The 15,730-nt window shown below is 42.7% G+C and overlaps 1 protein-coding gene across 1 annotated transcript in view; it reads left to right on the top strand.

Moving 5' to 3' along the window:
* The window catches only part of KCNH1 (potassium voltage-gated channel subfamily H member 1), a gene marked incomplete at both ends in the record, with an annotated part of 191,477 nt that extends 177,426 nt beyond the window's left edge, over positions 1-14,051 (top strand). The window contains one exon of the mRNA XM_081997292.1: positions 13,203-14,051. Coding sequence (XP_081853418.1) covers positions 13,203-14,051 — 849 coding nt within the window. The remainder of the gene's footprint in view (positions 1-13,202) is intronic.
* Positions 14,052-15,730: the final 1,679 nt, after the last annotated feature.

Below are 15,730 nucleotides of genomic sequence, written 5' to 3'. Positions count from 1 at the left end.
GGCAAACCTTTATTTCCTCTCTCCATACACAATGCAATGTGATGGTGACATAGCAGAATGTCACAGCCCCTGCCGATGGTCTATGGCAGCATGAAACCCACAAGCTTCCAGCAGCTTCTTCAACTTCTCAGTGTCTGCACTTCTTCCCATTTTCAGGAAGGTGAGAGTATAGCATGCCGCTCATAGCCTTTATTTCTGGTGAGGATGATCGTGTTTTATATTCCTACACTTGGGATGAGAATCAGCTCATGTGAAATATGAGACTAGAAAATGGGTAAGATAAAACAGTGTGGCAACCTACCTGAAAATGCCTTTCTCTTGTTTTACAAATAAGAAAATTATGCTATGTAAATATAAACCATAAATGCACATGGAGAACTACAGAGCCTGTGGTGCAGTATAAGGGGGAGTTAAGCTGGGATTACAAGGCTTCTCTGCACTCCTAACTTGAGATATGTCTTTGGTGGTGGCTTCTGCTGGATGCTGGTACAACTCTGAAATTCAAAATAAGCCATGTTTCAGTGAGGCTTAGAGGTTAAGAATTACCATCCCAGTGTTACCAGTGGAGGAGAGACACCTTGCTCAAGGGCGAGCTCTTGTGTCACCCCTCTCTCTTTCCTCATCTCAGAACAGTGGATCAGGAGAAAACTGGTTTACAGTGTCCCTTAGGAGGAATCAAGGAGATGTCACCCCGGGTATTTAAGTTTAGCCCAATGTGATGTTAGAACACGGAAGAGATAGAGATGGCAAAACACGATAGTTAAACAATCAATATTTTATTGATCACTTAAAAGCACATAACTACAGTCTGTGCTCTGCCTCACCTAAGCTACAACTGAACTCTTCAAACCTGCCTCTCAAATGAAAATTAAATGTTTTGCATTGCCTCAATGAAGTGGAAAAACAGGGGAAGAGGAGAAAACTTAAATGAAAAGCTGACTGTAAGATGAAATTAAACATTTTAGTTTGGGAAGATGAAGGGTTAGAGTTGCAAAGCAGAAAGAGGTGGCTGTTAGGTAAAACTGGGCTATTAGATAAAACTGGACTATTAGATAAAATAACTGGACTGTTAGGTAAAACTGGGCTAGCTTTCAGGCTCAGGAAGTTCATTTTTCTCATTGATTTGAGAAGAGGAAGAGAATGATAAAACTGCCATCCGGGGGTGGTGCCTGGGATTAGGTGTCGTAGTCTCTCCAGCTAAGACTTTCCATTTGAACCAATGGTGAGGGCATTTGCTAGAGCAGGAACCAGAATGCGGAGATCCCACCTCCTGGCCAGGGCCTCTGTCTGCAGGCTGGAGCACCGTTTCTGTCCCCTGCCTGAGGGAAGCCGGGGGACCTGGCTTTTAAAAGCAGGAGAACTTCCTTCAGCCCTTCCTCTTGGACTCGTTTCACTTGTTTGGAAACATATTTGGTGAAGAAGACAGAGACTGGCTCTGTAGCATTGAAGACAGGATGCCCTGTGGTCTATCTGCAGTGAGACAGCAGGGGAGACTGATCAGGTCTCCCCAGAGTAACCTCAGCCATTCTGCCCTGTGTTGTGCTGGCAGCGAGCGGGCATCTCCTGTCACAGTTGCCTCCTCACGGTGCGAAGCTCTGGGGAGGGAGGGAAGAGGAGGGAGAGCGTTCCTCATTGTGTCTCTGTGCACCTCGGAGCGTGACCTGAGTCTCTGTGCTGGCTGGGCAGCCCTGCCCCGTAACGTGGTGACTGGAGCGGGCTACTGAAGGGGGTGTTCAAGTCCTTTTGGCTGAGGGGAAAAGGGAATTTGCTTTCTGCTGTCTGTGAGTGTGCTCAACTACTTGGGAAAGGGGAGACACCCCCATGACTGTGTAGTCCAAGAGTCAGATGCAAGCACATTTTTTCTGAACAAAACCTTTTAGCAGAAGTGATTGCAAATGCATTCTGAATTTATGATGACTGAAACAGCATTTGGGGATGAATAAACCTTTGTGAATACATATCTGCCTGTATCTGTATGCAAGAGGGAGAAGTGCGATACAAATGAAGGCTGGGCCAAAAGCAGCTTTTAGGCTCGCATTTGGTGGTGCTGGGGATTCTTGAGTTCCTACTGCTCCTGGTAGTAGAGGTCAGCATGTAGAGGTTTCCGATATTCAGATTTAACTTCATCATTTTTGAATGACATACAAATGATCATAAATATTTTTAAAATTAGTGTATCAATCTACTCATGAGGAAACAATACGCTTGTGCTGAATTATCCTGGTTTTCCTCTTCTAGAGCTGCTGTTTTTTTCAGGAGAAATTCAGGAATGTTTAAGTGAAGTGTGTTTGAGGTCACAACTGTTTTGACAAATTGTATTCAGGATCTATTATCTGGAACTTGTGAGGGTGAACCTTTACCAGTCATAAAAGAAAGGGACATCTTGCACAAGTAACATTTCAAACTGCTCATAAATTTTCATGTGGCTGACATCAGTCATTGCAATATGTGCTGGGCCTCTGATGTCTTCCCATGAAACAGGCCATTGTGCCTCACTGAATAATGGCATTTCGCTCTGTGTGTCTGTATAAACTGAAAGACTAATACAACTATAAAAAAGACTAATACATAGCATTGCTGCTATGTAAATAATGAATAAATGTAATGGCATTGCTCATATTCAGAGGATTGAGGAGTTGCTGTAAAACACTTGGAGATGTGTGAATAAAATGCACTGACAGGATAGGCAGCATCTACCTCTGTCAGCATTTGAATCTGTATTTGCCATGGGACATAAGCGCCTGCTTTTACAGGCTAAAAATACCTGTAACAAAACCACGGAGTACAGCTCTAAAGGACTCTTTGCGAAGTTATTTGGAGGGATCTGTCAGTTCTCGGCTATTTTAATTAGCTCACCTATGCATTTACCAGATGGGAAACAGCTATCAGTTTTGACACTTGACAAGGGAAACAGGGCCATCACTTATCACCAGCTGGAACTGGACTGCGGCAAACTGGCAGAGACCTATTCCCAGCAACTGCTAGCTAAGAGGAGCTCCTCCTAACGAGAAGATCTGAGACAACTCCCTACAGTCAACTGTTTTCTTCCCTTCAAGGCTTTAAGCTCCTGGCTGTTAGCTAGGGCTGAAGAGATTTGACAGCTGCTTTGGGAAATAGTGAGCAATGTACTTTTTATTGCTGATTCTCATTCAGTTATTAGGAGTTTGCTTCCTTCTTGTATAACGTTACCCAAGCAGTGCTCTTGAACAGGGAAAGGACAGACTGGGTGAGTGTCACTGGGCATTTGGGTGTGCATGGCTGTGTGGCCACACTGTATGGTAGAAGATTTATTCTCTCTCCTTTAATGCAAAGCTGCAAGTTAGTTTGTTTTTCTTCAATATTATAGATGAGCTTTAAGCCTGTTAACTCAGAGAGAGACATGTAAGGAAGAATTCATGCTATCTTAGGCAATTTATGCAAGGAACTTTAGCTGAGCTTAATGTAATTCTCAGTTTATAATTTCAAGAGCTGCACAAGCCTTGTACATCAGGGACACTGAGTGGTTTTTTTTGTGGATTGGTTTGTGAGTGGGCATTCAAAGGTAGTTGAATAACTCATCAGCTCTTGGGACTGATGCTGTCTGACTGATTTGAATACATTTGAAAATACATTTGATACCCTCTTGGAAAGTAAAATCACTATAAGCCTAATGACAGAAAGCAGATAAATGAAAGCAGGAAAAAAATGCATGAAAGACAGATATTGGCTAAGAGGAAATTATCTTAACAGCAAGCTAGTGTCTAAAATGTAATTGCTGAAAACAAACTATACAGTTTAACTATTATCTCAACACATCATTACTTTCCTCAGCTCTACAACTTCTGCATCCATTTCAGATCTCAAGTGAAATTGTCTCTTAGTTGGGAGGTGCGGTGGGGAATCCCAAATCCTTGAGTCACATAAATTGCCTGATTTCTTTCAGGAAACACTCGGTAAATGGCAGCAAGCCATGGGGAGCTTGGTGAAACAGGCTCTGACTCTTGAGAAGGCATGTTGTACAGATTATATGACATTTTGTATAGTTGTAATTTAGGTGACAGAGAGGTAAGTTCCTGCTGTGCCTTGGGCTCTCCTTAAAGCAATTTCTGAGTCAGTGTTGTCTACTCAAGAATGAGGGTACTGTGTTGATCTGGACTAAAAGATGGGTCTACATGAGCTGTTTTGGTGTCTGATGTGTGTACACAGATACAAAAGCACCCCATGTGCTAAAAAGCAGAAAAAAATAAACAAACATGAAAATAGTATTTTATAGGTGATGCTGCTAGAAACTGCTGTCACTTGTCAGGCAGGAAGCAGAAACATTCTTTTTTCCTCATTTACCACATAGAAGAAGTTCCTACAGAGCATTTCACATTTTGACAGACATAGCAGTTCTCAGGTGGTATAGCATTCCCCCACCCACATCTGGCATCATTTCCCCAAAGCCTTTGCCTATATGTTAGGTATTTACTTCTAACAGCTCCTTTTCCTCTCAGAAATAATGAAGTTCTAATAGATCTTTAGTAATATGTATATTTGTGGGTTTTCATATTATTCTTTTATTCTTATTATAAATTGGTGAAGAAGGTTGCTAAATGAACTATAATGTGCTGTGGTTGTAAATGTTTAACCAGTGTCAATGGTGTGGTTTTTAGTTTTAATTGTGTGGTTGTCTGAGTTTACTAATGACAATGTTTTAGAGCCTGTTTTGGGGAGGAGACATCTCTTGATGCCTCAAAACTTGCTAGTGAGCCTGTTGTAGGTCAGGCAAGTTTTGTCTATTATTTCCACTAATTGCTCTGGATATGTAATTCTGTCTTATTTTCAGTAGTATTTTTGTAAAATCTTTTTTCTTTTCTCTCAACGCTAGCATAGCCTGTAAACATGAATTAGAAGTTTGACATAAAGGAGTAGAGTCTTGAGTTGTGCAGAACTTCTAAATAAATAATAGTGACATGATTAAACACTAATATTCAAGTCAGTATTTCTAGAATTTGTAATTAGGCTACAAAATGTGCTGTCACAGAGAAGAGCTTCAGTACTGTTGAAGCTGATGGTGCTCATGACAGTAACAGCCCAGATGTTGTTCTGTATAGACTAAAAACCTTGTTACCTCTATTCATCTGGATAGTCCGGATGCTCATTAAATTATGAAGTTGTCTTTCTTCCAAACATTTGTATATTAATGATCCAGTAGTGCACAGAAGTCTGATTTTTGGAAAGTAAGCAGGTGCTGCTCTGTCTCAAGGGCTGGGTTGACTCCCCACAGGACAAAGACTTCTTGGAGATGTGAAAGGGCTGTGCCCCCATCTACATGTTGGCTCTTGGGCTGTGTTCCAGGTATACCTGAGGTTTCCTGATACCAGCACTCCTGATGCCAGCACTCCTTTACAGCCCCACTGCCAGGACATTCCAAATCATAGTTTGCTTTGAGTTTTCAGATTATTACTCAAAACTAGAAATGTTTGGGGGTGCCCTGGATAGATGTGACATTAACTGGAGAGAAGCCTGTTCCTCTTCAGAAGCAGAAACTAAATTTTGCTGTTGTGGCCAGTAAATAAAGAGAGAACTTACTGACATCTGCAGCTTTATTGCAGATTTGTGCTTTTTCATGTGGCCCTAAGTCCCTTGCACAAATCATTTGCTGAAACCCAGGGTCAAAGCCAAATGACATGGCTACGAACTGGGTAATTCATATTAGCCTTTTATCAGGTGTGTGGACTTTGAAGATCCTGCCTTGAAACTTGAACTGCATAATGTGATCTGCACTCTACTCTGTCATAAATGCGACCTGTGTGTTTATATACCTTCTCACACATCTACACCTCTACATCACAGAGGCACAACTGAGACTAGCGCTTAACCCAGGAATTGTCTATGGTAATAGATAATGGAAGTGAAACCCATTATAGATCTTGGTGGGAAGCTTCACGAGCCTGCACTGTTGATAATGTATTTTGTGAGAAGGTAGGGCCAGTAATTGCCTCCTTTCTGACAAGCCATCCCATGTAATTGCAAAAGACATAGTCTTATTTCTCCACCATTTTCCCTGACACCTGCTAATACACTGCTATAGGGATTCTTCAGCATCATAGACTATATTGATTGCATACAGCTTTGATTTCTTTAACAGCAGTGTCAAAGCATTTTTATTGTCAAGCCTTCTGTCTCTTTCCTTTTTTTTTCCCCCTCTTGCTTTCTTCTTTAAAGCAAAAAAAGAAAGAAAGATTGAATCTCATTTTCATCGGAGTAACATCAGCCTGAAAATATTTTCATCAGTTCTTGGCAGGTGCTGGGTGGACTGTGTACTAATAACTGCCTTTTTGTGATTGTCTTCCTCACACTGAAGTCCATTTTCTGTGAGCACCGTATGAAGTAAATTTAAGCTTTTAATTGTTTATGATTATCTGGCACTTCCAGAGCCTGTGAATGTTTCTGTATCTGTGAAAGAGAATTATTAAGCACCAGAGAAAAATGCTGTCGTGCTACTTGCTGTTAATGCTGAGGAAGACCTGCTAAATCTTGCAGTATTTGTGCATGCTATAGAGGTGGAAAGAAGGGAAGCTTGTGGAGCTAACAATAGCAGCAGCCTCATAATTGTAACTCCATGATGACAGTCTGATTCAAAACATGATGAAATCTGTATTTCTATCTATTCCTGTGGGTCTTGGATCAGTTCTTACAAATGAAAGTTAAAAGGAAATTTGGATGTTTTTGCATAAGACCAAAAGATCCTTTCCACTTCAGATGCAGTCCTTTTTAGCATTTGACAGGGTAAGGTTTTCAATATATTCATAATGTGTTTTAAATTAAGCATCCCCTGATCTTTAAGACTGTCTCATGTGGTGTTGGCACAGTGGTTGCATTTGCAATCAGATAACAAGAAGACCAGAATACGGTTGCTAATATGGTACTTCTGCCTCGCCTTCCTGTTGGTGACCTTCCGGGGAGTCACAGAGTGTAAAAGAACAGGACTTGCTATGGTTTGGCAGGCAGCATCGTTCTAGCATGTTTTGTGGGCTACCAAGAGTTCAGAGGTGGTGAAACGCCTCAGTGGGCTATTCATTACAAGAGTAACTAGAGACAGTGGACTTCTTAGTTCCCCGTGTGCACCAAGTGGTCTTCCCTACTGTACCAAAACAACACACCATTTTTAGTTTTTTCATTCGAGCCCGGGCAAGTTCCAAAGCAATGTCAAATCTACATAGTACTACACACTAATGGCTTGTAGGTCCTGCCTCTCCCTATATGCAAGTGAAGGGCGCAGTGAGAGTAAACCTTTGTCTGCAATAGGTGAACAGCCTGCTCAGATGTTTAAAGCCCAGATCTTTGAGCCTTTATTATGTTTTCTTCTGATGTTTTTCCCTGTGGCACTTCTATCACCTTCATTGGGAATGTTTCCTCAGTAGTGAGTGAGGCAGCAGTTCCAGATTTGGCTTATGTAATTATTTAGGGTTGCCTAGGGATGCCTAAGGAAGCAATAAGAACAAAACTTTCCTATGTGTCAGTTCCTACAAATATTTTTTCAGCTTCCAACTAATTTTACCTCAGGAGATTTTCTGAGCAGGATACCAGCTTTGTCTGTTTGGTAGCCCTCAATGGCTTTCTCTACCAAGTACTTGCCCGGTCTATTGGATCCGTGCAGACTTTTTGCGTTCAGAGCATCCTTTATTAACTCTTGGACATGCCCAATACATCCAGGTGAAGAACCATGAACTTGTATTTGGTTTGTACGTGACTCCTCCTGCTGTCATTTGATGCTGCAGTTTTCATATTGGATAAGGCACTGTATAATCAATCCCTGCCTACCCCTGTTCATGCCATGCCTGATTTTATATACCCCGCCATATTCTTCACAGCCCCGCGCCCGTCTTTGTGTAAAGGAAGCAGGCACTTAAATTACTGCATCTATATTTGCCTCTGGTCAGATGAGATAGTGCTGTTGTTGAGCACGTCAGCCTTTTATCTTGTTGCAAGGCAATCTTCCGTTTTAATAGCCAACTTGGCATAGGTTCTCTGAAATGGCTTCATGAAACAAAGTGAGTACCCCTGTGCCCATTCCCCTCTTATTACTGCTCAGGAAGAAACAACTCGGAGCTATGATAGATAGTTCTAGAGAAACATCAGCCAGTAGTGAGATGGGAAGAGCAGTGGGTAGCAGTGAACCAGCAGAGGGAAACAGCTGGAAGACTCATTGTAGGATTAGTTGTTTTACCTGACTTTTTAAAAGGAACCTTGTATTTAACTAAATCAACTACATATTCTAGCTCTGGGCAAGAGGGAGAATTTAAGCACTGAATGCTGCCTATTAGAGTTAAAGATGCTGGAAGGTAGAAAATCATTCAAACATCTCCCAAGAGTTAGAATTGGAAAGCTTAGAGTTAAATTGAAAATTCTAGAGGTGTGAACTTTGCCTCTTTCATATCAGTAAAACATTACTGTCTAAATCCTTCACAGTAGTAACTGACTAGCTATAATACTTCTGCAGAGGTTTTTAAACATCAGACTCTAGAATCAGTTTCTAAAAGTGAATTTTCAAGTCTCTGGGGGAGGAAGGAACAGAATTGTCACTGATGGCAGACAAACTCAGTCTTGAAGCAAAAACTGCAGGAATCTTTTATCAAGATGTGATGATGGATTCTTTATTGCCGTCAAACTGGATGTTTTTCTAAAAGATGCAATCTAGTTGTAACAAGATTCCCTTCAGGCTATGCTCCTTCAGAGCAATCCTATGGCCTGCCTTATGCTGGAGGTCATATTGCTGTCTGTTCTTCTGGTCTTATCGTAAAGAAATTATGGAAGTCATATTCATGAAAAATGTCAATGTTGCGTTATTTAAATGATGCTTGGGTCTCAGTGCTGAGCACAGGAAAATCAAAGTAACAGTTGCTGGGCACTCCACATTTGACAACCAAATAGATATTTCAAGTATTCATTTATGCCCACCAGTTTTTTAATACTTTGGGGAGAAATCTTGACCTTAGTCTCTAAAGACATTGATTCTACAAATACAAGCTTGAAAATTATTTGAAGATTAAAAAGAGGCAGAGCCTTTCCCCAAAACTTACTAAAGATTTCACATTCACAGCTAGTTAATACTGAGGAAAGGGAAACATGCTGGGTGTAACCCTGTCTTTCTTCCTTGGACACGGCTTATGCACAGGCAGGAATGTGGCCACAGGCTGTGGGACATACGGGTACAGGAGTGCACCAGGACGTGTCAACGCATTTCTTCACTTCTCCGAGTGCATTGTCCAAAAATAAAATTGTTATTGAGTCATTATAACTGCATGCCTCAGTTAAATGTTTACATGATTACAGTAATCTGTGTCTAACATAGCTTTTTTTCAAGTTCTTGGCAACTCTAGGCTGATACCCGCACAATAGTCACATTTCTGGCAGCTTGGGAGGCTTTCCTGCAGAGCCTACAAGATTCATCACCTTTTTAATAAAAATGGAATTATGAAATGAGACTTGAGATTGGATGTGTGAAGTATGCACTTTAAGGCCTGGTGTTTAAATTTCTTGTTATTTCATCTCAGTTCAGGTTCTTTGTCTATATTTTGGTCTCCACATACTGTTAAAAAGCTCCCACTGGATTTTTTTCTGTGTGCTTAAGTCTTGTAGAGGACGATGTTATGGAGAACTACATAGCTTGTAAAGTAGAGGTCCCCTGTGTTTGAGTGGCATATAACACATGAGTTAGGAGACTTTGAGGGACTTCACAGACAAAAATGAACGCTGGGAGAGAGAGATAAAGAGGAACTGCTCTAAAAACTGTCTTCGGATCTTTGGTGTAACATTTTGTGTTTTAACTTTGATTAAGATCCATATTTGTAGCCCTGTCAAATTCCACATGAAAATTGTTGTGTAGGTCCAGGCTTCTCTTCCTTATAACAAATGAAACCAATTTTCTTTCCCTTTGTACTCTTACTGCTTGTGGGAACAGGTGTACATACGTCAACTTAACAGCCACATTTTCTGAATACCTGGGATTCTGCTGAAGCTGTTTAACCACTTTAAAACTGCTTTATTCCTCCACAATTGTAAAGAAATAGTTCATTTATAAGTTATTTAGATTTTTATTTATAAGGACTTGCACTTAGCCTTAAAAAAGACAGCAACAACAACAAAATCCAAAATGCAGTTATGTGAAGTCTCTTCAATTACTGCTGAGCTTTGCGTAGTTAAAATGCTTTTGCTTAATACATAAATGTGGAGCTGCCTTGAGAAAATATGGCATTGGGGAGCTTGCACAAAAGGAGACCAGTGACAGCTTTGCCTGGGCTTCCCAAAGACAAGCTGCGCTCTGACAGGTATTTATCCAGCCGTCTTAGGAGTTAGTGAAAAGAAGCCAACCCAAGAGTCGGAGGCTGTGTCCTCTGGCAAACGTGCGTAGGTTTGATTTGCACCGCATGAGTGCGGCTTGTCACATAAGCATGTACTTATAAAAGATGCTGAACAGGATGGAAGACCCGAGAATGGCGTTTCTGCGTTCGCGCAGGTGATTGCAGCTGTGGTGTACTTGCCTTGTAGCTGGTGCAAGGCCTCATGTGGAAAATGGCAATTAGGGGTCTCATTAGTGTGGTAGCTGTTACCCATGGCAAAAGTAGTATTTATGTAATTGCTCCCTCCACATACGTCCCTGTTTCTGTTGCAGCCCGGTCTCCTGAAGGTAAAGGAGTGAAGGTGTGCTCAGGGCCCCGAGGCTGACCACCACACAGCGAGAAGGCTGATGGCAGCTCCTCCGCGGCCGAGTGTGCTTAGCGTCAACGGGGCTCCTCTAGGGAGTGCAGCGGAAAGCAGCGGGGGCCGTGGGGAGATAAGCACTACCAACAACTGGTCTCTCAGTGTTCACCTCTTTGCATTTACTAATAAATTTGCTCCTCACGTACTTCGGCACGGAGACCACGCTATCAGCTGCAAGACATTCAGTGGCTAGTACAAGTATGCGTTGGGCTAGGCTGTGAATAAGTTACTGCTTGAGACGTGCTCCATTGCGCTCTTGTCTGTGTGGTGCTGTAGCAGGGGCAGCTTCTCTCAAATAACTTACCTCTTTGTGTTAAAAAAGCCAGCCATTAAATAGCGAGAGGTACTCCAGTGCTTCCCAGGCTAGGTGCTGAGCGGGCTGCTGGTTGGACTAGACAAGGACCCTACGAGGCAGCCTGGCCTCTAGCTCTTCCAAGCACCCAAGTGCCTTCTCTGGTGACCCCTGTGGGGTGACCATTGCACCACCCAGTCATACGCCCCTTCTGAGCATTTGAGGAAAACAGACAGGCCAGATCCATAGGTCAGACTCGGACCGCTCACGTATGAAGGCATGCTTACGTACAAAGCGACCTGAGCCCCGTCAACTACATGCCTGTCAACTACAGCGCCGCGCAGGACGTGGATGTCCGCGGCAGCGCCAAACACGCAAGCTCCAGGAGAGGGAGGGCTTGAGGACACACAAGTCTGCAGAGACTACCTGACCTGGCTTTGGTTTGCTGGGGGTGTGTGCCACCAGAGCCTGCTGGAGTGACCCCCTGAGACCCTGCCTGACATCGCTAGGCTCCAGCGGAGCTGGACTGACCCTCTTCCTTCAATTAAAGCGGGGGACTGCCAGTATGTGGGAAGCCACTAGCCTGGACCATTGTATTGATTCTCTCTTCCCAGTGAGTAAGTGCCGTTCTTTCACTTCTAAGGCTTACGCTGCTTCGTCCGCTTTCTACTGAGCTTGCCGCAGACTGAGTTTCCTGGGGAAAAAAAAATGCTGTCAAGCACCCTGTTTTCTTATTCTTATCTCACATTTAGTTTCCCAGTTGCAGCTTGGAAATACATCCTTCCTGTTAATTTTATTCTTTTGTATTTGGGAAACGCTGCCAAGCCTGACAACTTCTTCCTTCCAAAGGCGCAGTGTTAAGATGTTTTTTCTCTGCTTCACAATGACAAAACTGTCAAGAAGCATTGGAGTCAGGAGAAACATGCATTTTGTGTGTGCCAGTGAAACAGTGCTTATTATGCTTAGTTTAATTTAAATCTGTCTGCAACAGAGGGATGGGTTTATTTACACATTTCCTAATAATGATCTGAATCTGAAAGTTATTTCTGCACTGGAGTGTAAGGACTTCGAGTGGATTTTCCCAAAAGCAGCTAAAGACATTAAGTATCAGTGTTCAGTATACTCCACATTGAAAACTTCAGCTTAGGGGACCTCCTATTTTCAAACCAGACTACTTGTTCTTCTTTCATACCACACTGGAGTTTTTTTGCTTGGAAAATACCAATACCAATATAAAATGCATGGAGTTTTTGAAGAGAATGTGTTGCCATCAAGTCCAGGAAAGAAACATTGCCTGGCTGCACTTTGGGGTTGTGTGGGGACACTGTGAGGCTTTTGTCAGCACCAGGAGACCCTGGGCTGCTCCCACAGAGATTGCTTAACCTACAGGCTCAGGAAGATATAATTAGGAGGGTAGATGGAAAACAAATGTTTCTTTGTGCAAAAATGTCCCCTTTTCCATAGAAATGAGGAAATAAATCAAGACATGAAGCTCTTTCAAGCTTCTGTAGTAATCAAGCCATGAACAGCTTCCCCATGTCTCACAGAGCTCATTCCCCTGTCCTTGCACCCTCGACCGTGGGACTGACTTCGGCTTTGCCTCATCCCTAAACTGAAGGTTGCTCCTAGAAGAGGGTGTGTGAGGGAAGGGAGGGCAAGAAGCACTTTGCAACCTGCTGTTGGAGAGTCCAGAGTAGTCTCTGCTGTACTGACCCCATTAGTGGCCAAGCTGCACTAAAATACCAGATCTTTTGCATGGCATGTGGTGAGTGAGCTCTGGGATGAGACTGATGTAAGACATGGCAATGGCTCTTTGTAATATTAGAAACTTGGTGCTAAACCACAGAGTCAGGAAAACAAATCTAAGTCGTCACTTTTAACACAAGTAACTTCCGGGGATCGTTATATTTACGATGGTGCTGCCTTGCTGACCTCTCGGAACTGGAGAAATCTTTGTCTTTTTTTTCTTTCTGGTGTTATAAGACATATGGTGTATGCTCTTAAATAGTGAAACGAGCCACATTCCACACAAGATAAGACACTTGAAAATGTTGCTATATATGTGCAGAAGTTGTGCATTTGTCAGTTAAAATAAATTCTTTCAAATAATGCTTTCTCTACAACTTTTCCCCCTTAGCAAATGTGCAGTTAATCACAGAGTGAAATCTCTTTCCCCCTGTAGATTGTGTTCCGGAAAATCAGCGACGTCAAACGTGAAGAAGAGGAGAGAATGAAGAGGAAGAACGAAGCACCTCTAATCTTGCCCCCGGACCACCCTGTCCGCCGGCTGTTCCAGAGGTTCAGGCAGCAGAAAGAAGCGCGGCTCGCAGCAGAGAGGGGCAGAGATCCGGATGACCTGGACGTGGAGAAGGGCAACATTTTAGGGGAGCACCCCTCCACCCGCTCGGTGGTCAAAGCCAGCATTGTGACTGTACGGGAGAGTCCAGCGACCCCTGTGTCGTACCAGTCCGCTTCAACGTCTGGGGCATCTGACCAGGCAAAGCTGCAGGCCCCGACATCGGACTACACAGGATGTAAAGTGTCGGGGGACTACCCCCGACGAAAAGGCTGGGCCAAATTCAAAGATGCCTGTGGGAAAGGTGAAGACTGGAACAAGGTCTCGAAGGCAGAGTCCATGGAGACTTTACCAGAGAGAACTAAAGCTTCGGGAGAAGCTACCCTGAAGAAGACAGACTCTTGTGATAGTGGCATTACAAAAAGTGACTTGCGCTTGGATAACGTTGGGGAGACAAGAAGCCCGCAGGACCACAGCCCGGTCCTCACCGAGGTCAAGCATTCCTTTTATCCCATCCCAGAACAGACTCTTCAGGCCACCATGCTAGAAGTGAAACACGAGTTGAAAGAGGACATCAAGGCTTTAAACACAAAAATGACCAATATAGAAAAACAGCTTGCTGAGATACTTAGGATATTAACCTCAAGAAGAAGCTCCCAGTCACCACAGGAGTTGTTTGAAATATCAAGGCCCCAGTCTCCAGAATCAGAAAAAGACATGTTTGGAGCTAGCTGAGGTGTTTCTTTTTAAAAACCAACCAACCAACCAACCAACCAAGAAACAGCCCCCCTAACATATTAAATTTAATCTTTCTTGAAAATGAGTGAGGGACCAGTTCACTAAGCATGTTCCCTGTGTCTAAAAAGGTACGGTAACAGGAATTGCAACCTCATGTCAAGATGGCAGCTGACTCTGAAGCCTTTTTGACAGCAAGGGTACAGTTTCTAAAGTTTTTCTTTTCTCCGTTGGTACCCATTCCCCCCCACTCCCCCTCTCTCCCTCGGGATGTTGGAATAAGAATTCTGGCAGCAGCAGCCGGCCCCGTGAGCCCCAGGTGACCTCTGAGGTTTTTTGGAGCATGCCTTACTTCGTTAGGTTGGGTTTTGCCTATATGAATAAGCACTTGCCAGGTTGCTTATGTTTTCAGCATTTGGTGGGGGTTTTTTTTTGCTGCTGCTGTCCCTGTCTCAGTCACGTGTACAGCATGTTAAATGTCACAGTGTATTTTCATCTATCTGTAATAATGCAAAGAGCAGTAGGAGACGTTTATTTCATGTCAATAGAACGTGTGCAACTTGGTACTGAAGTTAATTTTTGGGTAGTCAACGAAGGGCTAAAAAGATGAAAAAAATGGTACTTTTTCATTGCAAACTGATATATTGCTAAAGCAATGACATTTAACAACATCCTCAACAATAGCCACAGTATTTCAGGTCTGTTAATAAATGGGATCTTCCATGTTCTCATTCACTGAGTCAAGGATACTAATTTTCAAAAACTTAACTTCTGTCTCAGATGTCTCTGAATATTTGTTACCTTTGCTTTTAACTCCAGCCACTGGAGGACAGAGGGCTGGGTGTGCAGCGGACCTGAGCACAGCCCACTGCACAAAGCGTTGTGAACATCAGTAACAGGTCCTGCAGATTTGCCTCCCCGTGAAAATACACTGTGGCATTTATGTCCTGGTTTTGCTATGAATCTGCTCTTTTAATTCTTGTTAAACTATTATTCAGAAGTTTCTGTTTTGATAAATTTCACGGTAGCCAAAGGCTTTCACAGAATTTTAAGGATTTTAGATTGTGGCATTTTCCTCTACGTCCAGATGTATTGTTCCTGATCTAATCTAGCTAGTAAGCAAATGGATAGTAGAGGTAGACATACAGTGCTTACTGTATAACAAGTGCTATTGTAGCAAGGAAACAAAAAGATCTGCTTCTTAAAGAAGGAGATGTTTCCAAAACTTGTATTTTCATAACTTTTTTTGGAGGAAGATTGAAGCACTTTACCAAAACTACTCTTCATTATTTATTAGATAGGGTAGCATAGCTGGTATCATGGCTTGGGTTATCGCCTTGGGATATAGGTATATGTTCACAGTATATTCTCTCCACTGATTGATCTGGTATGTTCACTATTTAACAGTAGATTAGAACTCAGAAGCATGGTGGAACACTTTTTGGGTTTTCATTTTTAATGGCAATAGGTCTTAACACAGTGTGGGGGTAGCTAAGTCTCATTCTTTTCCCGTGGTACTAAGTCAGTTACAAAAACCAGGTGATTTTTTGGGGAAGATTTTCATTCATCTTAAGTAAGGAAGAGGCACAGTAAAATGGCCCATTTGAGAGGATTTCTGCTGACCTGATGCTTGAACAGTGCCATGTGGAACCGCGTCAGACATCCCTGGGGAAGTGTGA

The sequence above is a fragment of the Phaethon aethereus genome (assembly GCF_964289735.1).
Source record: "Phaethon aethereus genome assembly, chromosome: 3".
NCBI classification, from domain to species: Eukaryota; Metazoa; Chordata; class Aves; order Phaethontiformes; family Phaethontidae; genus Phaethon; species Phaethon aethereus.
This window is presented reverse-complemented; position numbering and strand designations above follow the sequence as displayed.